The sequence below is a fragment of the Athene noctua genome, chromosome 13 (assembly GCF_965140245.1).
Source record: "Athene noctua chromosome 13, bAthNoc1.hap1.1, whole genome shotgun sequence".
In the NCBI taxonomy this organism is placed as follows: domain Eukaryota; kingdom Metazoa; phylum Chordata; class Aves; order Strigiformes; family Strigidae; genus Athene; species Athene noctua.
This window is the reverse complement of record NC_134049.1, coordinates 922,638-950,435: the sequence shown is the minus strand read 5'-3', so window position 1 is coordinate 950,435 and position 27,798 is coordinate 922,638. Positions and strand designations below refer to the sequence as shown.

General features: G+C 39.5%; 1 protein-coding gene across 9 annotated transcripts in view; it reads left to right on the top strand.

The window, feature by feature from the left end:
• The first annotated feature begins 2,687 nt into the window (after positions 1 to 2,687).
• Positions 2,688 to 27,798, top strand: part of CGNL1 (cingulin like 1) — a 63,161-nt gene continuing 38,050 nt past the window's right edge. For 2 of the 9 annotated variants that reach the window (XM_074917461.1, XM_074917460.1), the window contains exons 1-8: positions 4,039 to 4,464; positions 19,622 to 21,225; positions 21,756 to 21,850; positions 22,771 to 22,864; positions 23,865 to 23,966; positions 24,679 to 24,827; positions 25,335 to 25,470; positions 27,387 to 27,599. In XM_074917461.1, the coding sequence (XP_074773562.1) occupies positions 19,639 to 21,225; positions 21,756 to 21,850; positions 22,771 to 22,864; positions 23,865 to 23,966; positions 24,679 to 24,827; positions 25,335 to 25,470; positions 27,387 to 27,599 (2,376 nt within the window). In that variant the 5' untranslated portion in view covers positions 4,039 to 4,464; positions 19,622 to 19,638. Of the gene's footprint in view, positions 2,740 to 3,624; positions 3,657 to 3,756; positions 3,776 to 4,036; positions 4,553 to 19,621; positions 21,226 to 21,755; positions 21,851 to 22,770; positions 22,865 to 23,864; positions 23,967 to 24,678; positions 24,828 to 25,334; positions 25,471 to 27,386; positions 27,600 to 27,798 lie in introns of those variants that run through there. The other 7 variants (XM_074917454.1, XM_074917455.1, XM_074917456.1 and 4 more) reach the window with 7 other exon arrangements.

Genomic DNA, 27,798 nt, shown 5'->3' with positions numbered 1-27,798 from the left:
CATGCTCATATAACCCAAAAGTGCTTTGTTAAGTTTGTTAAAATGGTTGAGATAGATAGAATTTTAGAATCGACTCTGTAAACATTCTGCTTAAGATAAAATGTTCTGAGAACACAAGTCAGTGAAAATAACGATATACTAGAAGGAAGGCCTGAATTTTGAAGATTGTGTTTCTTGAAATAAGAAATAGATATAAATGTCTATTCGATACCTTACTGAATATATTAATAACAGGGATAATTTTCTTATTTATTAACCAACAGACATTTAGTCTTTTATAATAATTAGAGAAAATTTGCAGTATATATTGTAAAAGATGAGTCAGAAGCATTGTTTCAGAGCAATTATATAATCTTGCGAGGAGCCAAGCACAGCACTAATAACCCAAGCTTTCAATTCGGTCTGACTCAGTGCAAAAGGGAGCTGAATGGAGGGAGGGCTATTCAGTACCTGAGGTGTGCTGGAGCAGCTAGCAGCTGGAATTAATCTACAGCACAAGCTCTCAGGGCATTACTGTTTGTTTTTGCTTTAGCTGCATACTCCATTTTGGATTGTATTTCACAACTGCCTGGTAATATGCTGCCTGGACAGAGAGACATTAATCACAGCGTTGAGCCAGTTTTGTAAACAAGGACCAAAGCCTTCATTTAAAGGAGAGGAAGAGAAAAGTCAGTGGATGAGGGGTGGGAAAGGAAATGGCAGCTTGCACTGAGATGATATTCTGTGTATGACCTAACTCTGTCTTCAGTGCAGTTTTAGCTTATTGCTGTGTTTGTGTACATTCCTTTAAAAAATTCTTACCTCACTGGACAACCTTGTACTTCTGCAGTATTCCAGCTGGACTAGGGCTCTTAGTGAACAAAATCTTGATGGTTGTAGCATTATTATACCAAGTACTTCTAAAACTCATGTTCAGAGTACGCCAAAGATCTGCAAGAAATTGTTTGACAAAATGTTTGATTTAAACTACCGTTTTAATGAAAATTTAAAGGCTCAAATTAAACTTCCCTCAAAGGCTCAAAAAGTGTAGGACGGAGCTTTGAGTCAAAATCCAGTCAAAGCTCTTCTTTTCAGTCTGGGATGCTCACAGTCAGTATAAGAGTTTTAGAAATTGTGCTGGTCCCACCCTTTTCTCTCTTTTTTTTTGGTTTTGTTTGTTTGGTTTTGGGTTTTTTTTAAAAAAAATAATTCAAATAAATAAATAAAGCGCCTTGGCCTAATTATCATATGAAACATTTTTTCTAAAACTCAATACAGAACAGGAGAGCAGTTTTCTAAGCAGTTTAATGCTGAGCATGCCAGATAGCAATTGAATTGTCTCCTGAGCTGTTACCTGATAGGTATACATCATGAAAAAAATTAATTCTAAACTATATAATAATGCCTAGTAGTCATCATAGCCTGTTTGTTTTAGCAAGAAATGAATCTTTTATGTTTTTTTCTAAATGAAATGGAAATGTATTATTGTATAACATTATTGATTAACACCTGTTTTAATTAACCTCTAACAATAACCTGAAAATTATAGGTGTGTACACCTCTTTAATGAAGAATTTTGTTTTCTGTTAAGTTCAATGCCTTTACAAAAGTACAGGGATGAACAAACTGGCAGCATAGTTCTTTACACTTCACTTGTAATAAAATGCAGCCATATACACATATGTGTTTGTGAGTTCAACTGAAAACTGTGCCACATCACTCAGGTAACTCTGAGGAAAAAAAAGGTTTGATTACTTTGTCTCTCAGTTTTACCAGTTAGAGGAGGTGGGATGTAAACTTCACGTGCAAGTGAAAGGAGCTAAGGAAACTATATAAATCTTTTATTTAAACAGCTCCAAGATTACTCATGGCCTCTGGTTATATGAAAAAATGTGTATGGAAAACAAATGTTAAATGGCAAAATATGTAGAAGATCAAGATGGTAACACGGGTTTGGGCTGTTCTGCTTCATGAGCATTTTCCTGGCAAGTTAACTTAATACCAAGGGCAGAAAAATCTATACATCTATGACATCTCAACAACCACTTTGAAAGAAAACGAATTTAGTACTTTATGTAGAGGTGCATTTCCCCACTTTATCGCCTCTGTCACACCTGATACTTCCACCCTCTCAGCAAAGGAAAACACTGTTAGATGTCAGCAAATACGTCACTAGCTGCTTCTTCAGCTGTTTATAATTTGGCCAATTCCCACAGTTTTACAGTTCTTTCTACTGATTAAACATCAGCATAGTATTTTATCACAAGCTACTGCTGTCAGTTGCTGCTTCTCTGTCTCCTTGTTTTGCTTTTGACCGTTTCTTGCAGCTGTCAATACACCCTTATGGAAAACTGATTGGAATACTACTGAGACGCATGTTTTTTAAAGCTCTCCGAATGCAGCTAATTTTCTGATGTATCATAGCTTAGTGTGAACTTTAACTCTTTTTCCCAGCACAACCCAAACCTGGATACAGTGCCCCGGAAGCGTCAATATTGACATCGTATTGGGAACAGTTAGTTTTCTGGTTGAACTTCTTTTTTTTATGCATCCAAATTAAGACAGGGGCATTCTCTGCAGAAAATCCACACAATTATATACAATAAGATTCCACACAATAGTGTTTGCTAACGAGGCTTGTTTGGACAGAGCTGTAACAGGTAACGGAGCAGCTCTGACAGAAGTTTGCGCAGTGACCTCTAGCACAGCTGGATTTGAGAGGAGGATGTGTGCTGATCCATACTTCTGGAGAACAACTCTGTAAGTGGCTTTCATGGCTTGTATACTGAATTTTTTCTTCTCATGTTCACTCCCTGCATTTCTCCTAGATGTGGATCTATCATATTTTGTAGTTTTTCCCTGTGTTCTCACTATAATCTTTCTTCTGACAATGCTGCTTGCTTTTGGTGGTTCAAATCTTGTGAACAAATTTTTGAGGGTGGAAGAAATTATCCGAGGCCCAATTCTTGTGAGATGCTTATGGTCCCTACATTTTATTTTTTTTGTATGACACCAGTAAACCACAAGTCCTTATCACCCAGCATCTCTTCACACCTGGGCCAGGGGAGAGAGGCATGCTGCAGTACGGCAGCACTTCAGTTCTCACTGTTTACGCAGAATATTCTGGAAATCGGCAAACACCTTGTTGTGAGATTTCCAGTCCAGCTGCGGGCGCGGTGAAAACCGCCCAAAGCGCTGAAGCCAGCCCGGGTGTGCGGGGGTGCCCGCGACGTTGCTCTCCGAGCAGCACGGGCACGCTGCCCCGCTCGCTCCTACCTGCTGCGCCGGCCTTGCGCCGCCTCAGCTCGCGCCTCGCCAGCCGCCTCCGCCCGACGGGCCGCGCTCTTCGGGGGAGAGGAGCGCGACCGCCGGGCGGCCCCGGGCTGGCGGGACGGGGGCCCGGGGCCGGGTCCCTTCCTCGCAGGGGTGTTCCGGGCGGGCTCGGCCGTTCCGCCGCGCTCGCGGTTTCTGCCGGGCGGGTCCGGCCCGAGGAGCCGCCGCGCGCGGGAAACGGCGGCGCGCGCGCGAGGCCGCCCCCGGCTCACCTGAGGCAGCGCCCCCGCCCCCGCCGGGCCCCGCCCCCGGCCCCGCCCCGGCCCCCCGCCGCTGCAGGGGGCGGGCAGTGCGCGCGGCGCGGCGGCCGCTGGGCTGGTGGCGGCGGCTCCTCCGCGGGCCGGGTGAGGAGAGCCGCGGCGGGCGGCGCCGGGCGGGCACGGGGCTGCGGCGGGACCCGGCCGGAGCGCGGTGGGGGAGCCGCAGGCGCTGCCGCCCGCGGCCGTGGAGGCGGCAGCGCGCGGTGAGGCGCCGCGGGTCGCTGGCTTCGCTCCGCCGCCTCGCCCCGTTAAACACGCGCCCGGCCGAGGGCGCCGAGTCCTGCGGGCGTCGGAGAGAACGAACGCGGCTTCGCCTGCGAGGGCGCGGGGCGGCTGGCGGGGCGCCGGCCGGGCCAGGCCTCGCCCCCGAGCGCTCCCCGGGGCGGGCGAGCCGGGCGGCGGGGGGGGGCGCTGCCCCCGGGCCGCGGCGGGGGTCGGGACGGAGCCCGCGCGGAGCCGGGCGCGCCCTGGCTGTCTCGCGGCTGTGCGGCGCGGGGGCTCTTCTCCCCGCTGCCTGCCCCGGAGCGGCGGGCCGCCGCTGGACGTGCTGCTGCCGGCCCGGGGCTTCAGGTGAAGCGGTGGGGCCGGGCCGGGCGCGGCCGGCGGGCAGCCCCGGGGGCGCGGGGCCGCCTGCCCGCACGCATTCCTCCGGGGATTCTTGGCATTCCTGAGGCGAGGGCGCCCTGACTTCTGCATCTCCCTCGTGTTCCACGAGTTAGCGTGTTTTTGCGGAAGGGTGTGTCCGCATTGTGTGCGTTCTTTTTCACGGGAAAGCTTAGAATGGCACCTCAGCCATTTATCCTTCTTCCCTCTTTGCATCGGATACAGTTTATATCGCTTCCCTACGATGACAACTTTATGGGGAGATCCGTGCTGCGATAAAACTTCCGTGGTGAGTTTGCATTAGCATCTGCGGTTGACAGAAGAAAAGCTGTTACAGCTTTTATCTTTCATCTTTCTTCTGTTTTTCTCTTTAGCATGTAAGTATTTTAAAAAGTCACCGCAATGTAGTTTGAATCGCTATCAAAGTAGAAATAGTGGAAACCTATCCTTGAAAGTTGTTTTGTTTATCTGAGCGTCTCCTCTGTGTTTAACTTGAGCGCGCTCATGTAAATGAATCCTGTAGATTAATCAGAAACCCCCTAGGATATAGTGATTTGTGGTACAAAAACTGGGACTGCACAGATTCAGTGTCCGATGCTTGTTCTGACAACTAAATGTCACATGTCTCATAGTTGAGGATCTCTTTATAGAGCTGGTTGTAACAGAACTTTAAAACTATAAAAATATAAATAAAACGGCCATCCCAACCCCCTTTTCTACTCTTTTAAGGTGCTTTGTAAGAACTTGTTTGACTAGCAATTTTATTTGCAGAAATGTCATTGTCATTGAATTGTCTCATTTTTTTCTCAAGTTAGAGCCAGAATAAATTTGCTTATGCTCACAGTGTGTACTAAGCCAGATGTGGTTACTGCTGATTAAAAAAAAAAAAAAAAAGCTTATAGCAACTTGGTGTACTTTTATATTAATGATTAGAGTGTTAGTTTGAACTCAGGTCATCTTTTTTGGGAAAAAGATTATAAATGAAAGTGAAACCTTTCATACAGTATCGGAATGAACCATTAGTAGTGTAGTAAGCAGCATGTTTTACAAAGATGATGAAGTTTGTCATGTTATGAAAGGTAATTATACTGGGTTTTTTATTGTATGTTATTCTTTTTGAGACATAGCTATATTTTTAAAATAGAAAAATAATATTGGAAAGCAGTAATTCTATTTTTTAATAAAAGTTCTCTGAGGATATTAAGATAATCTTTCACCTGAGAGAAAATAATTGTTGGTAGAATATTTGTTCAGCTTAATATTCAGATATATTTTTTCTAAAAACCTGATATGAGCTAAACAAAAAACTTGCAGTGCTCCAAATGAAGTATCTTATAAAGGGACTGATATCTTTACATGTGTTTATTTACAATTCAGAGCTGTGTTTGAAAGTATTAATTAATGGAAAAGAATTCCGAGTCGGTTTACATACACCTTGAATTAGAACTGTCATTAACTGTTTCTATATCCCACTTCAGTGCAAACACACAATAGGAAGGATTATTTTAGCAAATGTCAGTAATGTTATGACAGTAATGAAAAGGGAGGGCTTATCATTGCTAACCTCTTTGATCACAGAATTTGTGGTGATGTTCCAGAGAGCCTGTGTTCTCTGTGGGTGTATTGCACTACTGTTTTTGTTCTCAGTATCTGACTTAGTTGTGTTTTGCTTTTAAGTCTAATACAGGGGATGACTGTTTAGGCTGCCTGATTTGCCTTCAAGCAAACCGGCTTATTTTAATTTCTGTTAATTGCATTATTAGATCTCACTGTCACTAGTAAAATGTCTGAGAATTCACATAGGTTCTCCTGACAGGGTGTATGTGGGGGATGTGGAATTTAATTCACTGCAGAAATGGTCGGTGGTGTATCCCGTGTAAGGAATTTTACCTCACTAAAAGGATGACTAAGCTGAAAAAAAGAATTGGTGACAGTTCCTTCTGGTTTACCTTGTGTAATAGGAAGTTGATCTTTCTGGGAGCATTGGTGAAACTGGTTTGTCTAGGCTCTGGGGTGTCATCTGAAATGCGTAGGTGAAATGGCACGACCTCAACCTTGAATTTTTAAATCTTTTGTCATGGAGCAATGCGAGATGAACATATGTGCAAGGATTTTATTCAGCCTGGACCACAGTGGGCAGGTTATTTCTTAAAAATAGCTATTTTAATATTTTGAGGCCAAATAATTCTGCTGTTGTCAGAAATGAAACAAAAGTAGATCAGCAGTTTCATTCTGCAGTCTGCTGTTTTACCATTTCTGCTTTCTGAAGTTACAGTAATGATGATGATGTCATTATCTGGCCTTATTGCTCTGTTAACCTGAAAATGTCTGTATTAATACTAAGCGTGTGAACCTGATTATGCAAATCGATGTTCAGCCTTCGGCAGTGACTACCTGTTGATAGAGGGGAACTAGCAAGAATCACTAGTCGAGATGACTGATGCTAATAGCTTTCTGAGAAATGGCAATGAACACTGAAGTAACAGGCCATTTACCCCACTTCTGCACGCTCTCTGTGCACCTCGGAATAGCAGCAGAAGTGATGGAGCTACTCTACTGCCAATGTATTCAGATAAAGCAGTTGTGCTGCTTCTTTCTTCTGTCTGCCCCACTTCTTCCTTTTTAGGGCTGGGAGGAGGTTATCTTCTACCTGATCAGTTCAGTGAACAACATCTTTACAGTATAGAGATTAACAACTGTGTGATGAGGTGGAGATGTTAGATTTTCTCCAGTTTTGTTGCTAGGTCTCAGCAAACTGTATACTGAGGAGGATGGTGCTGAGTTGATGCATCCTCAACTTAAGTTTGGAAGTTGACAGCGTTTTTAATGTCTTGAATGCTGTGTTGGTAGAATGTTCAAAAATCCCCAAAGGGTTGGTTTTGTCATTTCTGTTCTTACTTGGCAAAAGAATAGAGAATCCTCCGGCTGAGAATGTACCTTACAGTGTTACTGTGAGAGGGAAGGTACATCATGTGCTCATGGAGTGTTTATTCTAGGCATGTTTATCTGGAAACATGAACACATTTCAGAAACTGCTTTGGCCTGGAGACTCTGCGTGGAGTTAAATCTGAATGGTAACATTTTTCAGTATAGCCAAGTATGAAATTTTTTAGTGTTTAAACCTGAGAAATTAACATGTTAGGAATGTATGTGCTAAAGATTTAGTGGAGTGGTAGTCATGGAGTCACCACCGTTTGGGATTAGAGCTCAGTGTATTTGCTGTGGCTTTGTACCATCTCTGTCAATAGAGCTGGAAGCCTCCTTGAAGGCTTTATCCAAGTGTAGACTTACAGCCTTCTGTTTCATGTGAAATAGAGTGGATGACAAAATCCATAGCCAAACGTTTTAAGTACGTAGTATAGTTTTTCCATGAATGCTTCTAAAATTTGTAGCCAAATGAACTCTGTTTTAAATTAAATTGATCCATCTGTATTTCTGAGATGCATTAACCAGATCGGTAGTATGGGATTTAAAATTAATATTCTATAATAAAGTTTCCACATTCTGCTTGATTCTGGTAAAAAGACAGCAATGAGGAGTAAAGGTGATTGTAGAAACATCTCAGAAAGAACTTTGACTTTAAAAAAACCCATCAAGGAGATTTGGTAAAATGGGAAGAATCCTCAGTTATTACCACAACAGCCTCTTTCTCTGAGGGTCCCCAGGTGTGCTAGGAGTCATTCCCATTCAGATAGCTACACAACTCTCAGCAGACTCAGACAAGAGTTTGACTCCAGGCATTTGCAGAAGTTCAGAATTCTTTAGTTATATGTACATTACACACACCATTTAAATGCAGCTAAAATGTTAACATGGAAACTTTATAAATACACTATGAAAAGGAGACTTACTGGATGGGCTGCTCATGCTTACACATACATAGGCATGTGTATTTCTGTGTGCGTGTGCATAAAACTCTCACAGACGCTTGCAGAAGCCTTATAAGTAGAATGTTCCAACCCTATTTTAAATTCTCTTGAAAGGTATCTCTAAAAGCTGTTGAAGTTTATTAGAAGACGTATTTTATGTGCATAAAACCACTCATAAGTGGGTAATGATTTGTCATCTGTTTCAACACAAAGCACAGTGCTGAAGTGGTGGGTAAAGTTTGAGCTTTTATATAGAGCTGGGGGAGTCTTTTCAGTGATGTGAATCAAGCTCAGAGTATTTTGTTAGGCCTTGTTGAAACTGGCAGTGGGTTGGGGTATGCCTTCATGGGGTCATGTGCACAGCGTTAGCTGTTACAGGCAGGCAGCAAATGTTCAGCACTAGCAGCCTTCGTTTACCAGTACAGTTGGCTTGTAATGTTAGATTGCAATTCCACAAACACTTCAAGCCTCATAAAGAAGCAGCCCTACCCCCCTCGTTCCCCGCCAGTAGTGGCCCTGTTCAGTGTGCAGGGGAGAAGAGCGGTGGCCCGGGGGAGCGGGTTAACCCTGCGCTCAGCCTGCAGGCAGGGTCCACACCGGGCGGCTCTGGCTGCGGTGCCTTTGTAGGCGCTTCTGAGTGCTGCATCTCCCGGGGAGCAGCCGGCACACTGTGGAGCTCCCTCCTCTCCTCTCTGGAGGTGCCTAGCCGCTCTCTTCTCTCCTCGGGTTATGTGTCTCAGACTGGGGGTGACGATAGCATCTCCTTGGCTCTGGTGCCTGGGCTCAGGGCCTGCAGCTCTGACTGCGTATTTAAACTTTAAAATGCATGGTTGAGTTAGTTGAAAGAAACTACACGGGTGTGAAGCCAAGCGTTTAAAGAATACAGTGTAATCAAGACAAAGTTTAACAATAGAAAAAGGGGAGCCATAACCAGCTTGAATACGCATGAAGCTGCGGCCTTATGTTCGCTGGGTAAATATGACTCCTGAAGTCTATTTTACAGGTAGTTTTTGTGCATGAATACTTGACTTTCCATAGACTAACCCTTTTCTGTGTGTCTTCATACAGGTGAGGCCTTGGCCTTTGCATGCGGTTGTACTCATATAGCTCATCCTTAACTTTAGTTAGGCTTAAGCTTATATACTTATATAACCAGGGTTATGCTGGTTGCATATGTTGTGTTGCTGTAACTGTAATTTCTGTAGACGAGATTATATTTTTTTGTGGGTGGGAATACTGAGAAGAAGGTCTGTCTGGTGATATGTCACATCTAAAGCCAAGGAATAATTTTTGGAGCAGGGAACCTATTTATTTATTTATTTTAGATGATATTGTACATAATTTCGTGTCCTTGAAGCACTGGCAGAACTTTGTAAAAAAGTTGCCCTAACTGTTTCCATTTCTTTGAGAAGGGCTTTCTAAGAGACTCTTTATTGTAACAAACCTGAGATTTTTGCCTGAGCCTCTAAAAATATGAACAGTTTACTCTCTTCTGTTTAAACAATAATGATATCACTGGGATGTATTAAGATAACTTCCTTTGGAACAAAATACAAAGTTTCTAACACTAACAATTGGAGGAAAATGTACTGAAACAACACTGAATCTCTTGTGGAGTGAGTCTAATCGTATCAGATGTTTGGATACAAACCAGCTATTGTATTTGAAATCGCAAACTGCTTTTAGAATCTAGAAGTATCCTTGTGTCACTCAGCTGTTGTTTCTGTCAATACTTCAGCAGATATGGACATCTAGAATTTGATAAACTAGCAGAGAGCATATAAAATAAAATTTCCTTTTGGTGACTTTTTTTTTTTAAACCTTCTCCTTTGCAAGTTTGTCATAAAAATGAGGAAGAATTGAGTGTGGTCATATCACATGTATATAAGTATTCGTAAGGTTTTGTTGTTTGCTTTTTGAAGTTTATAAATGTACTGCAGTGGTGTCGGGATACTCAAAGTGCACGTAGATAACCCCAGTAGATTGGATTCTGTGTTAGTGTCAGAAAAAGAGCTTGTACACAGGTGCATGTGAGCCTGTGTGGGAGAAGAAACAGTGTAGTCGTACAGGTACACTTAATGCAGCTATTCGTGTTCACATAAAGCTTGTACCAGTGGAACTATTAATAAACAAACGTAACTCTCCGTCTTCCTCCAGTGACTTAATTAGTACCGCAGTACACAGGGCCTGGGACTTGTCAAGACTGATGACATGAGTTTGTTTCTTGGAACTCTATTTCAGATACAGGTTGACTTCTGTTTTAGTATACTTTTAATGTGTTTTTCACCTCTGATTCCCTTTTGTTTATGATTTGGTAGAATCTGGAAACTAATTGCTTCAGTAAAGAAAAAGAGCTTTTTAATAATGATACAAATTATATTAGAATGAATAGTTTAGAATATTACATGAGAAATTTGGGGGTTTCTTAATATTTTTATTATTAACAAAAATTAAGGCTTTAATTTCTACTAACGTTGCTTACTGAGTAGGTCATGCCATATTGCCTTTGGGGATAAATCCTGTAAAATTATGAGTATATGAATTCATACATAGCAGATTAAGAAAATGGGATATATACTGTGTCCTTGTCTTCAATCAAACTTTGACAATTTATGAGACCTGAAGAGCTGCCAATATGTCTTGTTGTTGACTTGCAGCCATTAAAGCAGATTTTCCTTTTGGAAAATAAAAACAAAACACCACAAACAACAAAACCAACAAAACCTGCTAGTTGTCACACAGCTCAAGCATTTGGCTGATCTGTCACATACTTTCATAGGACTAACAAGATGTTTTACATTTGAGACATTGAGACTTCCTCACACAACATTTTTCAGCCAGAGGGAATATGAACCAAGCTGTAAGCAAGCAAACAGTATCTTTTGCTCTAACTGCTGTTAATAGTTCTTTCTACTGACGTTCTTTATTGTATTCAGTTGTCTTCCTGTCCTTCAAAGGGTGGCTGTTAATATCCTGGTTTATTGGCTGAGCATCTGAATAAGGTTAATATTTGGGTAGAACCGAAACCAAAATCCTCATCTCTAAGGCAGCAAATCCAAGGCTCGTCCACTTTGCTGTGCTGTATTTCAGGATAAAATAATATGTGTAATCCATGCTAACCGAAGAGTGGCTGTGGTTCCATTAACAGTTATGGAAGAAAAGTGTTAGATGGAATCTTCATTCTGCAGGACTTTATAACTTGTCATCCTTAGGCTACCATCTGAAATCAAAGCAGAGAATGATATTTTTCACAGAACAGAAATGAAAGTAATTGATTCAGAAGTGTTGAAATACTCACTACTAAAATGTATTACTGTGATGGCACGCTTCCCTCTGTCCCCAACTTCTCAGTGGGTCAGCGTTCCTGGCTGCTCTTAATTTTTCATTACGTATCCAAAGCCATACGTCTACCATATTTAATCACCACTTGGTCAGAGGAAAAGGAGAAAAGTTCCATTTGTGGAAGGCACAGACCTACTGCATTGCTCCTGATGTGGAGGCTGGTATTACTGCTTTCAAAGGGAGACTGGCATGACCCCTGGCAGTGTGGGAGTGTGTCCTCCAGCACTGACTTCTCTACATGGGCACTGTGCACCCCGGGACTGGCAGTGGGTCTGACAGGTCACAGGGCAGTGTTGGGGGTGCGGTCCTGGGACCGTAATGGGACGGAGCAGGTCAAAACCAGGGCCTTTCCTCTTTGTGCTGCACCAGTTAGTAACACAGATGCTTGCAGGGGCTGTACCTCAGGTGGTGGATGGGATCGAGGACTAAGTTTAGAAATAGCTTCTGCAGTTCGTTTATATGTAGTGGTTTTGGAAGAATATACATTGCTAGCTCACTTCTTATGAAATATGTGTGATTAATTCTGCCTATAATAATAGGTCAGCCCTGTCTTGGAGGCTGGGCTTGTGCCTGTGTGATACCAAGCATAAGTCTTTGTGGTATAATACTGGTATATGGAGTTCTGAATAATATATGGCTTAGGTTCCCAGCAACTGATGATTTTTTTCAAGCATAGAATTTTTCATAGTCTCTTTTATTTTAACAAGTAGGAAGAAGTGGTGGGACATAAAGCTTTCAGGCTGCTTTTAAATGGAATGAATATTTTAAAACTCAGTGGTCTCTTTTCTGGTTCTTCATTTATATAAATTTTAGGTACATCTTTGATGCTAACATCAGAAAAGTTGACCAATAATAAAATAAATCTCTCTCAGGGTAATTTTTTTTTTCCCCACTGCTACATGCAGAGAGCCTGCATGTACTGAATTATGACATGCTGTATTGTGGAACATCCTCTGTATATGCCTTTTGAAAATTATACTCTTTGCCCTTCTGCTCTCTTGTAAGCAGTAGATCAAGTAAGCCAGCCACCCCAGAAATATCCTCCATATAGATTAAAAGGGACAGCAACCCAGGCCCATTTTCCTTTTGCAGAAGCCTCAGATTGTAGGTAGGATTGACAGTTATGAAGTTTCCCCTCATGCTTGCAAGGCATGTTTGTGAGGTTGTGTTCTACCAAGTGTAAAAACATTACAGTTTCAGTCTTTCCATAAATTATCCTGCCTGCTTCCTTTTCTTTACCCTTACAGTATGCAAGCGTTCCTTCCTCTTCTCTCCTAAAGTTATTTCCTGTCCTTTTCTCATAGCACTGTCATTTGTTATTGACCTAACACTGACTTTGTGTGATATTGCTGGTACTTTCTGAATAGTCAGCTGCACATTATTTAGCTTGGAGAGCAAGCTCAATGTTACGTAAAGCTGGAGGACAAATTTTATATTTCCTTCCTGGCATTTTGCTGTGCACATGTGAAAAATCTGGAGTAAACATCCATAAACTGTTACATGCCTCTTTTTTTAAAAAGGCACTGATTAAGTAATATGGGTAGTGACTTTTTTTTTGTGGTTATGAAATTTGGAAACAAATTCCATGGAACCAAATGTAATTTGATAATTTAGCCTTTAATAGCTTGAAATTTTCAGAATTCTAAAAGTTCGCTCCCCCAAAGATAGTATGGTATGCCCTAATCTTCCTTTAATGAAAAATCTTCAGCTGATTCAGTTTTAGGACTCTCAGGATTATGATACTGGATATGAGGGAGTTCCTTTTTTTCTGTCGTCAAGGGAGCCAGGGAGGAGACCTAGTGCCATAGGAAAAGTGGAAAACTCAGATCATCTTTATTCTTGCGTATTCCTTCACTAGATATGTGCAAAAGAAGCATATATGTGATGTGGGGCAGTATCTGTGAAGGATCTGTGGCTCTAAGGAGGCCAGGGAGCATACCCTGGTGGGATAGGGTGTCCCCCCCGATCCCCGTCAGCATCTCTGCCTGTGTTCCGTGTCCCGGGAGCCCTGGCTGGGCAGTGCAGGTGGCTTTATGGCGGTGTGTTAGAGGCATGCTTAGTGATGGGGGGTGTGGGCAGGATACAGAAGAGCAGCTTCGTCAGCAGTGTGGCATTTAACAGCACTGGGAAGGTCGGGTGTTGATAAATCTGTCTTGTAGATCTGGCTAAAGAAGAAGTGAAATGGATGAGTGGACACAATGCCGTGCCTCTGGGATGCTGTAATGTTAGGAAAGCTGCAGAGCTGCTGGGGGGAACAGCCACGTCTGGCACAGGAGTGTGTTTCTCAAAGGCACTCTTCTGCTCCTGTTGGCAGGGAGAGCAGTCGGGGTTCCAAATTACAGGGCTTTTCTTTTTTTGTAAGGTGGGTCTCACGTAGCTGCTGGTAGCTAGCTTTAAAAGGAGATGGTTTGGAGGCATTTTCTAACAAAATGGTTTTGACCTGTTAAACCTGCGGTATTCCCCTCCTGTGGTTCTTTGTAAAGTATCGTATCACCACTGAAGAGCAAACTGCTACAGAATAGCATGAGGAGTATTGGATTTTCAGACACGAAAACCTCTGCTGACAAGTTCTCTTAGTGAACAAAAATGTTACAGTTTCTATTTTAGGCAAAAATAAGTCGTTCAGAAAAATGAAACCACTTCTGAGTAATGATAAAATATGGGACTTTCATACCCTAGGGGCCAGTATTGAAAATGAGTGTTTAAACACCTTTATGAAGGCTTATTTTAAAAAGAAATCTCCAAAGTGAAAGGCCTGAACATCTTTGAGTGCCAATTTTGTTTGTTCACAGAAGTTTTTAAAGGGTTCTGTCCCTGAAAATGGATTTAAAACACAAATTCAGCCTGGGATTTTGTGATTGCCTCAAGCAGTCCGAGGCCATGTTGCTGCCAGAATAGGTGATCCTGTCCTTCCCTGGTGGCCTGCTGATCTGATAGAAAACGGCTTATTTTTTCTGCTGGATCAGTAAAGCTGTGTGTCTGCGTGATTGCTGGCTCACAAAAGGAACAGAGGATTGTACAAGCCGAGGTAATGGAGTGCTAGAGCTGTTGCTTTTGGGGGTAGTGTGTTACGGCCTACATTTTTTGAAGCCAGTTGGTAACATACAACGTTGAAGTGAAGTAAGAATCTTCCAAGCCAACATATTTGAAACTTTTTAAAGAACTTGATCCTGTAGCCTGATGAAACTGGATGTGACCGCACAGGGGCTGCACGAGGTTCTCGCAGGCTTTCAGTGTGAGGAAGGGCCTGGGTAGATGCAAAGGCTTAGGCCTGCAGGCTCAGGCTGAGTCTGTGGTCAACTCATTAAGTCAGTTTGTTTCAGATCTTGACAGTTTTCAAGAATATTATTCAGCTGCAAACTACTCTTTTGCTGAAATAAAGTCAAATAACTTACCCTAGGGCATACAGCAAATACACTCCAGTGATATCTGTAAAAATGTGTTACCGAGTGGAGGGAATGAGCTTTGTTTGTGCCTGACTGTTTGCTGGATCTTCAATCTGTGTTCTTTTGGACTTGCTCTAGATGATGATCTACTGATTAACAAATTCAGTAAATCCAGCTGTTTAGGTTTATATGATGTAACTGTAGAAAATCAGGCTATTTATTTTCTCAACTTCTAGCAAGTTTTCAGGTGAAACTTTGCTGCTCAATAAAATTTGGCTTGGTATGAGCAGCAGATGAAGTTACCAATCCGATGTCAATATACTTTCATTGCTCTAAACTGCAGCTGAGCTTTTAATTTCTGAAAGATACTGATGGTTCTATATCCTTGACTGTATCTGTTTTAGCAAGTAGAATATTTTCAAAAGAAAATAATCTATTGAAGTAGTTATTTCTTATGCCCTGATTAATTTGTATATGCTGTTGTGATATTTGCTTCGCAGATAGGAGATAAGAGATTTTATAAAATAATAAAATGACAGTCTTCTACCTATTGAGAATTTATGCAGAATCATTGCTTCTGTTTTCTGATAACTGTACTTTTACACTCCTCTGAGACAGAAAATTAATAGCAAGACTATATTAGTTATTATATTCAAAATTAAAAGTATGTTTGGTAGAAAATCTGGAATTAGAATTTATATCACCCCCTTCTTAAAAAAAAAAAAAAGCTTCTATTTTTTTATAAGTAACTGCAAGAAAACAACAAGCAGCCCCACAAACAGAGAAGGTCACTTCTTAACTACTGCTAAAATATCTAACCTCTTTTTGTAAGCTTAAGAGTAAATGAACTGTTCTGTCATAACATTTGAGGGCTTCAGTAGACTTAAAGAAGATTAAAACTGGACAGTTGTAGCTGTCATTGCCCCCAGCTGTCAGCTCCTCCACTGTATCAGATGGCAGAATTTCAGTTGTTAATGGTATGGAACACGAGGCTGATTGCATTTACCTGAGTATGCCAGTCTGCAGATTTTCTGGGCTGAGGTGTATACTCAGCCATCAGAGTTTTCAGATGATCTCATTTTTGACGTGGTGGCGTCCACTAGAGGAGTGGGGCAGACAGATGGGAGAGGAACAGCTTCAGTCCTCTTATCTTAATCTATTGCTGTAAGCCTGCCAGAGCCTAAGAGGCCAACTCCACAACGTGTGTGTAGAAATATGACTGTAACTGCAATTAAACAGTTAACATCATTAGAGGCTTTAGGTTTTTATCAGAAAAGCTGTGTGTGAGGGAAACCAGTAGTACTGTTTTTAATTTTAAAATGTGTATAATATTACAAAACCAGTGGTTTTGTTTATTGTAAAATACATTTTTGGTATTATGTAATTCATGGGATTATTATCCACTGTGGCTTGACATCCTATAAAATAGGAACTGGAAGTAAAGCCTTCAAATATTTGACCAGTAGGACTGGCTGTCTTACTTTCTTGTAGATGTAATCAGGATTTCTGTATACATTTTTTTTTTTTTCACAGTTCCAGAAAATTAAACTGTTCTGTTTTAAAAATTGTTGTTTTAGCACTTTGATTTTTACAAAGTTATATTCCTTTGTATAGTAAAATTAAGTGCTCCATTAGTATAGTGCACGAGAAGAAGACTAATACACTTATTTTGTTATAGTTTTAGAGACAAATTAAATGTATTAATGGTTAAAGTACATTATTAACCTAAGTTTGTTTGGATTTTGGTGTTTTGTGGTAGTTTTCGAGGGATTTGGGGGTTTGGGGTTTTTTTTTCTGGTTATTTAATGGTTTTAGCACCTTTGCAACATGTTTGAAAGCACAGCTTTTGCAGTCACCCTGAACTTGACATATTTTAATTTATTGCATATCTATTCCTTATGCTGATTGATTTGAAATTTTTTTTTTTTCCATTTTAGGTTTATTTTTATTGACTTCTTCTTGTGTTTGTTAATTGTTAGCACTATTGGCAAATTCAAATGAACTTTACTCTTTTTATAGGTCTGCTAATACATACAGCTTTAAAGTGTAGTGTAAACTTTCACATGCTAAGTAATTTGTTTGAACTTATTAGTGGCATTTCTAATCTTGCTAGAATCGCTAAGTGGAGAGCATTTTTAAAGATGTTCACATATTCATCTACTGCAGATATGCTACCAACTATGTATAAATCTTTTTTTTTTCGCTTACATGGACACATGCAAATATGCCATGAATGATGTTAACTTACTCAGAGTAGTATTAGCACTCTGTATTCTGCAAACCAGATTTCTCTTTATAGAGTTCTGAATAATTTGTATTTTCTGAAAGTGTTAACACTTTAAATGCTTGCTCTTTAGAAGATCTAGAATTTTCTTGCTTTTTTCGTGGTCTATTTGAAGGTTCTTTGTAGTAATTTTCAGTTACAAAATCATGTCATCTTCACACTTTTTCCTAGAAAATCGTGCAGATTTGATTTAGAAGTCTGAGAAACTTTATTTCATAATTTTTATTTTGCTAAAACTTGAAATTATTTAAATTTTTATTATTTCATTACATACCCATAGTAGTAACTCCAGATCAACATCGTGTAATATAACACAAGCAACATAAAAATGGAAAGCATAAAAGCTTCAAAATGTTTACTTCCTTTGAAAATTACTTCTGAACCTTTAAAAATACTTTCTTTTTGTTGCCTTGAGCAAAGAAGGAACGATTTTGAGACATGGATGAATGTAGCTGGATCTGCTCAGCAGTTTAAAGGAGGAGTGGAGAGGCTGTTTTCTTTCCTCCCTCCAGCAACCATTCATTAGATTAGTGTGGTCTAGTTCTTCCACGGTGTATATTCTAAGTTACAACTATGTACAGTACTATCTCTTTTTCTTCCTTTGCTTTCTCAGCCACCATCAGTGCAGCTCAGAAGCTGATTTCAGTGCCCTGGTCAAAACCCCACTAAATCAATGGAGACCTCCTCATTGACTCTGGGTGATTAAAATCAGCTTCTGCTATTTTTACTTTGTCATTTTTGTCTCAGTTTATACACTGAAACAGTGTAATTGATGTGAGCTGTTACGAGTATTCAGAAAAAAAGCGTGGGCAAATGCACAGAATGGAAGCCCAAGGTAATGAAGTGTATTGGGCCTTGCTGTTTCCTTCCATTGTTCTTGCTCCTCCGTTTTTCCACGTCCCTTAGCTTCTCTGGCTCATCTTTGCTTTTGCCTTGTTCTGTTTCTCTTCCTATTCCAGGAGGTCTTAAATGGACATCGAATTCACAGTGTCTATTTACTTCCCTTTACTCAGTGAATTTAACCCCTAAATTAATTTTGGTGAATTTAACTAGTTCACCAAATCTTTTAATATCTAAGGAAGACTTTGACTGTGAGTCTGGTTTTTTCCTTCATTAAAATAATCAGTTGATATCTAGCATTGTATTTAGAGAAACATATGCTGATTCCTTCAGATGAAGTAAGCCTGCTGTTGAGGAGGAGCTGGATCTGGTTTATAGGGAGAGGAAGAGGATTTTTGAGGGGAGCTGTCCTGCTAGAAGGAAGAATTGTGTGAAAACTAGTATGTTATGGATATCCAGCCAAACTTTTCAATTCACTGTCAGGAAGATTTGATTAGAATATCTGAGGGAGATGGTTCACGCTGAGGTACACAGGAGAGTGAAACTGCAAAGGTTTATTTTTCCATGAGACATCCTGTTGTTTGTTTCCTCTGGATGATTATTCACCATTGTTTAGTGATCTTGGTAGTGGTCTTGCTTTTGTCAGGCCTCAGTGATTACTCAGCTTTCCAGCTCAGTTCAAAAGTTTATTCCCTCCGCGTTCTGCATCAGTCCAACAGCCCTTGTGTTCCATTCTTTTATGGAAACAGGTCTTACTGACACTGCAGCTAGACAGTTAGCTCAGAATCTGACAGTAAAACAAAACTACCCACAAAACCAGCTCTTCCAGACAGAAAGAATGACATTTAACATTAAAAATGCAGGTATGGTTTAATTTATTGTTTTCTAGAACTTAAACATTTTTGGCACATATAGGCTGGAGTTAGAATTCCCGTTGCTTCTGAAAAAGGTACCATCGCTGCTAGAAATACTGTCAGTATTGCTCCATTTCTGTTGCTCAGCAAAGTATCTGTTTTAAAATAGCAGCTGGAGTTTTCTGGAACAAGCCCACAATTGAGGGATTATTAAATTAATCTCTAGGAAAGTTTTTTTCTTATGGATGACAGTGAGATAATAAATGAAAAAGTTTATTTTCAGGTGTCTTTAGAAAAAAATGTTGAAAACCAGGTACATAAAAGTGCAACTCAAGGGCATAAGGATGTTGATCTTCCTTGCAGTGCTTTAGTTACCTAAAACTCATAACCTAAAACTTCCTGGTCATGTTTTGCTCTCCTGGGCTCATGTTTAATTGCTGATCTGGCTGGTAGTAACTGCTGGATATAAAATGATCATTGATTTGTGAAGGGTTCTTCAGCAAGTGTAGTGGAGATACCCAAAATAAAAACTGCTTTGACTCAAAAAATTGTACAATAATTGCTTATGTTTGAAAACCTTCGATTCCAAAGCAACTAGCACCAGCCCTGTGTAGGTAATCTTAACCGTTGTTATTTCTTAACATTTACAGTCATAAAATAACATTACATTGGTCCAGAATACAGTTGTCTTTGTATCACAGTGCGTTTGCTTCATGCTTGGTATAGCTTGTCTGTTGATTTCTCTGCATATTACTGTTAGTCTTCATAGACACACTCAATGATGGAATAAAGTAATGAATACAATTTATTAATACAGTAATAATTGAAAGTATTTAAAACAATGACATTTTTGTAATTTTCTTTTATTCAGCTATAATCCTCGTAATCATGGAGCCATATATTGCTGGTTTTAAGCACGTACAGCAGGACTGTGAAGTCACTCTTGAACTTGCAAGTGAGGAGTCTCAAAAAACTAGAAATGCACAAAATTCTAGGACGGGGTCTTATGGTGTCAGCATTAGAGTCCAAGGAATTGATGGACATCCTTACATAGTACTAAACAATACAGAAGGATGTTTGTCAGAAAATCCCCCTCCTGGAAAAGAACAACAGGTCATTTCTCAGGCTGTAAGCAAGCCAGCCACAGACTCCAATACTGCTTTTAAGTTGGAAGACAAAAACAGTGAACACACAAAGTTTCCTGGAATGCAGCACATGCAACCCTGTATGCTTAAAAGCCTAAAGATAACCAATCTGGATGAAAAGGAAAACAAAATATCAGATTTTAAAGATGGAACAATGAAGGCCTCCAGTTTGTTGAACTTTCAAAGACATCCTGAACTTTTACAGCCTTATGATCCTGCAAAAGGTAACTTAAACTTGGATAATTACCCACCTTCTGTGTGCAGTAAATCTAAGTCTTTTGCAGATGAAAAACCAGAAGCAAAGCCTTGGATTTCCTCATCTAAAGTAGTGTCACTACAGAAAGCAAATACATATATTGCAGAGACAACCAAAGCAAATTCAAAAAAGATACATTTGAACAGGTCAGTAGAAGTAGAAGACCAAAATAAGCAGCTGTTGGATTGTCCCAGTAGCACAATCAGCCCCAACGAAGCGTGTGTTTCAGAATCGTTTTCATCTGCAGGAGGATCCCCATGTGTTAGTCCCACAGTTTATCCCGAGACAAGAAAACCTCGACCAGATGTTCTTCCCTTCCGCAGACAAGATTCAGCTGGGCCAGTACTGGATGACTCACGCAGGTCCTCCTCCTCCTCAGCTACTCCCACTTCTGCAAATTCCTTATACAGATTTCTACTTGATGACCAAGAATATGCCATTTACGCAGACAATGTTAATCGGCATGAAAACAGAAGATACATCCCATTTTTGCCTGGAACTGGTCGTGATATTGACACTGGTTCACTTCCAGGAGTAGATCAGCTAATCGAAAAGTTTGATAAGAAAGTTGATCCTCACAGAAGAGGTAGGTCAGGAAAAAGGAATAGAATTCATCCAGATGATCGTAAAAGATCAAGAAGTGTTGATAGTGCCTTGTCATTAAGGCTCGATGTAAATTCGGATTGTTTAGATGACTTCAGTAAAAGCTTGGGTAAGTCTACTGAGCAATTGCTGAGACCATCTAAGGTTTGCCTTCACAAGCAGTTATCCAGAGATCAAAAGTCACCTTCTAAAGAGATAAAGATTTCCGCTCGAAGTATTGGAAAACTGCAAATGCCCGTTAAAGACACTCAGAACAGCAATTTCAATTCTTTGCAATACCATAAACAAAATGGAGCTGATACCCAGAGCTTAATGTTTCAGTCATCTACGCTCCCAGGACAGAGTAAGAGAGAGGAAGTCAGAACAGTAACTTCTACCTTGTTGTTGCCACCAAACCGAATCACGATTCCGCCTGATTCGGGAGCCAAGATGAGCTCTGTAAAAACATTATCATCCATCCCTAATGCACAGGTGATTTTGCATTTACTCTTTTAAGTTGTGTTTTACAGTCTAGCGTACTAAAACTGGCATATTATTAAACGTGTATTTTTCTGCTCTTCGTTAGAACAAGCTCCCATCTCACTGCTTCCAAATGAGATAGCAGAATTGTTCTGGAGAAATGTAAATACAAAAATTATTCCTGTAGTTGCAGGTATAGCGAACATGGTTTGTAAACCAGCATGCTCTCGTACGGGTGAAGGAAGATGGCAGGGCCAAAGAAGATTATTGTAAATGATGCCATGATGAATCTTAAGCACAAATGCACAGAAGTAGAATGCTGAAATCCATGTAACTCCATGCAAAATGATGTTTGCTTTCTTTTGGTGTGGAGTACCTTCCTTCTTGCAGTAAGCCAAGACTCCAAGGGATCTTTGTGAACTTTAGGTCCTCAGTACATAGATGTTTTCATTATAGAATACAATGGTGAACTTCAGTTCTACAGGTTGTATTTACAACTCTCATAGGTTTATATTTTTTGACATTTTACTTTGTCCTTTTAGGCAACTCCTGATCTCTTAAAAGGCCAGCAAGATCTTGCACAGCAAACGAATGAAGAGACTGCTAAACAGATACTTTACAATTACCTTAAGGAAGGGTTAGTAAACAGTTAACTTTTGAAGACGAGACTGTTTAAAGGGTGAAACTATAAAATCAAAGCTATAATTAAATGAAATGTCTGTTTCATAATTCTGTATCTCAGCTGTGTCCTTTAAGGCATTATAGGATCTCTAAATACCCAGGCAATCAGGACTTACAAAAGGTATTGTACAGGATTTGGTTAAATGTACTTGAAATTTGTGCATCAGAATAGGTGTTGTCTTTTAAATACTCCTGGAGTTAAATTTCATGTGATATGGCGATTCATGAAGAATTCAAATCGCATCTCATGGGAGTTGACACTTGTGGATTTTTTTAAACAACAACAACAAAGTGTTATCTGGCAAGGTTCGACAGAGGCTTTCCTGTTGCTGTGTATTTAATCCTTTGTCCACTGTAACTCTCTTACTGGGGATTTTCCAATGGTAACTCAGTGAAAGGTGAAGGAATGAGAAATGAATTAATATATACATGATGTGCTTAAATTTCTTTGCATTCCTGATGTAGCAGGTTCTGGGAGCTGTTGAAGTGTTTGTTACTTTGTGGTGCAGTAGTCAGGACATGAAAAACCTAGTACTAATTGCTTCTAATTTCAGTATGTTTGAATAATATACATGCTGAATACCTGTCTTTCCACAGCTGTACACTTGTGGAAGAGAGTTGCAATTAAAGAGTCCAGTGGTTTTTCTTTCTTTTTCTTTTTTTTAGAAAACATTTGGAATACAGATTAAAGAGCTGGTAAAGGCTCTCTTTAAAGGGTTTGATGAAATCATAATTAAGATACCTTCTGGCTGGTTCATATTAGATTTTATTTTTTTTATGGTGGTGATTTTCAATAGTTTGGACACTGAATTTGTTTTGATGTTAACAAAAAGTACCTTTGATCATATCATTGCTCACTTGTACTGTCTGTTTTAGAAGTGCTGATAATGATGATGCGACAAAGAGGAAAGTCAACTTGGTTTTTGAGAAAATTCAGACTTTAAAGTCAAGAGCTTCTGGAAAGACGCAGGTAAATAATTTTTTAAGGTTGTTGTTGTTTTCACAGTGATACAGTGTTCAAACAGGGCTTTAAAAATGTGAATCCTCTCACTTCAATTAGACTATTCTGTTAGTGTCTTGGTAGTATAGCCCCATTTTAGTCATGCACTGAGGTGACTTATGGGAAATCTATTAGTTAACAATTAAAAAAGAATGCAGAGGAGTCTATCATGAGAGCTTCCGCGTTTTAGAGGAGAGAGATGCAAACTTAACATGAACATCAAAAGGTTACTGGGTCGAAGAGAAAGCTAACCTACATAACTTTAAAAAAAAAAAAGTTGGAGCATCTTCTCATTATAGTGATGTGAATAGATACCTAAGTGGAGAGAGTATTTTAATTTGTAATTTAGAAAAGCAGTAATCTAGGATATTGTTTAAAAGCCATATTACAATAATAACATTTGACAGTCTGCCAGCTGAAAAGTTTTTGATTCCTAATATGTGGTGCACTGTTTTTTCAGTTCTAAAGCAAAGTGAAGAAATGCCCAGTTGTTGCAGTGATGGCATAAGAAGGATTAAATGCTTACTTTTGATGATTATTTTATCCTGGGCTATAATTAGTCAAAATGAAAATATAAAACACATCTTAAGAAACTGCCAAAAACCAGTGTTTGAAAATCTGTCTTGACATATAAACATGAATATCTTTGATGTCCATTTTGTGTAATTGGTGATATCTCAGTCAAATTTGGCCCCAAGTACTGATGATTTCATTCATATATTGTCTAATTTGAATTTTTCTTCAGATTTGTATATTTTCTGCATTACTGGCAGCATGTCTTGAGCAATTACCAAGAAGTTTTATGAAAATCAGATCATGGTTGCTTTGAAAATATTAGCTTGGCTTGTCCCTGGTGAGCTCAGGTAGTTGGTGCTACATATTAGCCTGCCTTGTAGCTTTACTTCAGATTTTAAAACACAATTGTCAAAGAACATCTTGGCTTTGTGGGAGTAAACATCTCTAATTGTAGGTTTCGGATTCTTCGGCTGAAGTAAAAGCATTGGTGGAACAAAAAGCAGAACTTGAAAGGAAAGTGGAAGAATTAGAGAAAAAACTGGATCTAGAAATTAGGGTATGGCACTTTGTTGTTATAAAGCTTTTGACCATTTCAAAGTAAGTTACAACTGATCACCCAACTGAATCTTTTTTGCTTCATATTCTTTTTAATCCAGATATACTCGTGCTTTTACAGAAGACTTTATTTTAAGTGTGGTTGCTCATAGCATAGTTACCCTTTTTAAGAAATCTCTTTCCTCTTAGTATTTAAGAGGGAATTTGGAGCAGTGAATAAAAATGTTAGGCACATGCATGTAAAATTCTTAGTTGTCTGCAGAGGTAAATGTTAATGTATTGACTGCGGTGAGACAGGCATGGAGTGAGAGACAAACTCTATTACTTATGTAGCTGCTGTTTATTAATTACACCATTATTTTTGCAGTGCTGAATTCAAAGTAATTAAGTACAGACATGCTCTGAAGACATGAGAATAGCTTGTCTTCTTTCAGTTTGCTTTTTGAGTCTGTAATAACAGTCAATATACTTGAGACCGGTTAGATAATACTGAGGAGACTTCACTTCTCACATTTGTAATAAAAATCCAAAAGCAGTGCTTTGTGTGTTTTAATAATCATTCCAGTCTTTTAATATTCATAAATTAATAAGCACTTCTACAAGTGAAAAACATCAAAGTCTTGAAATGGCTTCTTTCATATAATAGAAAAGACCCTTTAACTTATTTATGCTTAGACTATTATCTTGCTTAACTCTTGGTGTACAAAATTCAGAATCAGCAAAATTCCAAAGAAGAAAGAGATGCTACACGAGCAAGCCTGAAAGATCTTCAGTTGCAGCTTGATGAAAGTATATGTGAAAAAGAAGCCTTAAAAAAGCAGCTGGAAGAAAGTGAGAAGGAACTCAGGCAAAACCTAGAGGAGTGAGTTAATTCTAGAGGTTATTTGTTGGAATTTGTACCTTTCCTTAAACCTTTTAGATTAAAAGTACCTGTGTGAAACTTCAGAATATGTTAATGGAATCAGACTGACATTTGTTATTGTAGGAAACTTTCTACTGTTTAAAAGAGGCGTGGTTTTAGAATATCTGGAAGGAAGAGGAAGATTGCTGAATTTATAGTCTTCCTCTTAGTGTGAATTGCTTTTAATATTTCATGGTCATAATATATAGTTTGAGTCTTTAAAATATGGAAACACTTGAATGCTTTAGTCAAGAATATAGTACTAGGTTTAAAATAAAATAGAACTTTCCACTTAAATATCTACTTAAGAGTTCTCATTTTTACCCATTGTCATTTTGGTTTTCTGCCTCATTATATCCCATTCCCTTCCAGGGAACATGGGAAGAGATACTTTATCTTTTTAGTACTTGAAAGAACACGTTATTATTTCTACAAATTAAAATATCCTGTCTGATTTTTCCTGGTGAGGCTTTTTGAAGTGAAGATGGAGCAAGAACAACACCAGACTGAGATCAGAGATCTTCAAGACCAGCTGTCTGAGATGCATGATGAACTGGATAATGCAAAACATACTGACGAAGGGGAGAAAGAGGTTCTGATTGAGGTTAGTTATAAATTACGAGAAGGATGAAAAAAATCTTAAGAATTGCATGAAGAGTGGGAACAAAGATACAGGTAGCAGAAATGCATGCCTTAGCTCTTCCTATTCTGTCAGTCCAAACCAATATACCATTATTAGGTGACCTGAGAAAGCATGTTGTAATAACTGTGTTAACACTAAAAGGAATACAAAGTATAAGTACTGTTGTTTCATAGAATGGGAGAACAAATAACATAATGGTTGAAGGACGGTTGAGTTATCTGCTGTTACCAGATAATCACCTCAGTCAGTTTTAACAATTAGATGGGGTTTAGAATGGGGAAGATCAGTTTAAAGAACGTTATGTATTAGCAAGGCCAGATGAGGTTCAGCTAAGAAATTAAAAGAACTCACCAAAGCAGTCTTTAAATTGTTGACTCTCGGTTGATGGGACCAGGGGGAGAAGAGAGGGGGTAGAGCCTGAAGAGGAACAAGAGAGTTATGGGTTTTCTGTCTCCTGGTTATAGAAATATACTGATGATGAAATAGAGAACACTGCTTCTTAAATTTGTTGTGTAAGAGTATCAGGGCATAATGGTTCAAAAGGTGATTAAAATTCAGATTTATCTTAATACTTTGTAGTACCAGAACTTCTCTTAATAATCATGCAAAGAACTAGCTTAAGAAACCGAAACCAAATGTTAAAATGCAAAATAGGGAGCAAAAACATAGACAATAGACCTCAGGAATATTAAAGATGCTTGTGTGCAAAGCGTGCAGAGTAGAATAACTGCATTGTTTTGTGTAGGTGAGATTTGATTACTCTCTTAAATGACTGTCGTAAATCTTGGGCACTGCAGTTGAAAGCTGTGCATAGTAGGGGCATGTCTGGAATGATAGTGACAGCGCTGGCAAACGCCGCCCGTGAAGAAGGCCTTCAATCTGACTGGAGGAGTGAGGGAAAAGTCAAAAGCACATCTTCTGTAATGTTGCTATAATGGAGAGAGTGATCAATTTTTCTGTGTTGTGTGGGAGTAAAGAAATGAAAGACTTGGCCACAGAGATTTAAAGTAAGTTTAGGAGAATGTTTCCTATCAATATGGATAATTAAAGAGCGGACCATGGCTATCTGGGATGGTAGTAAATCCCTTTCACAGTAGGTTTTTAAGGACAGAATAGGTGATATATGTCAGGAATGGTTTAGATGTACTGATCCTGCTTCAGTGCAGGGGACATTTACATTCTCCTTGAATGTGCAATTATTCACAGCTTGAGAAATACTGGATTAGATAATTCTTTAAGTTGTAGGTTTTTGATTGTTGCTGTTATTTTACTGTGTGTTTGTATACATGCATGTGTGTATTTATTCTTCAGATTCACAGACTACCCACTTCTTTCCCAGCAATTTGTAGAGGGGAAATGACTTTTAGGGTGAACAGGTGGGAGGAGGAAGGGTGTAAAGACATGGACTCAGTTGAGAAGCACTTGTTTTGTCTTCAGCACTTGCAGAAGCAATTTCATTATTTCCAGCAGAAAAGGCAACAGGGAATTATCATGGGGTTCACTGTTCTTGCAGCGTGAGGGGAAAAAAAGGTTTTTCTTTGTTCTTATCTACCTCTTTGTTTCAGAAGGTAGGACTGAGGGAGTTGTTTAATGTTTGACTCCTGGTTTATTTACAGACAGCATAACATACACCATCAGAATATTTTCATAGTTTTGCAGCATCAGATATGTTAACCTGTTAATAAAATTGTAGCTGGATGTTATAATAATCTTAGGGTTTAGTAAATTTTTAACTTACTATAAAAGTTGCAGTCAATACGTTGGTCATACAAATGAAGTTGGCCTAGGGGACCTTATCTGCTTTCCTTCTTTGACACGCAAACAGAACATCCTTTGGAGCTATTTGTCATGCAACTGTGTTTAATTTTGTTCTTTAGGAGCTGATGCAAATGAAGCAGGATCTACAAGAAGTATTAATAGCGAAAGATCAACAAGAAGAGATTTTGAGAAAGAGAGAGAGAGAGCTTACAGCTTTAAAAGGAGCACTAAAAGAAGAAGTATCTAGCCATGACATGGAGATGGATAAACTTAAAGAGCAACATGATAAGGAATTGCTCAATCTACAGCAGAGCCTGGACAAAGCAACAGAGGTGAAATAAGTGATTACAATTAATCTCTATAGGGAAAAATCATACCTCTCACGGATGTCGTATACTAGATGCTTTCAGATACTACTGGTTTCCTAGCAAAATAAATAGGTAAAGATTTGGGCTATGAGATTCTTAGCTGCTGAGAATTAAGTTTTATTTTATACACTTTAACGTTATTTGTCACAGCTGAAGTTGTGGC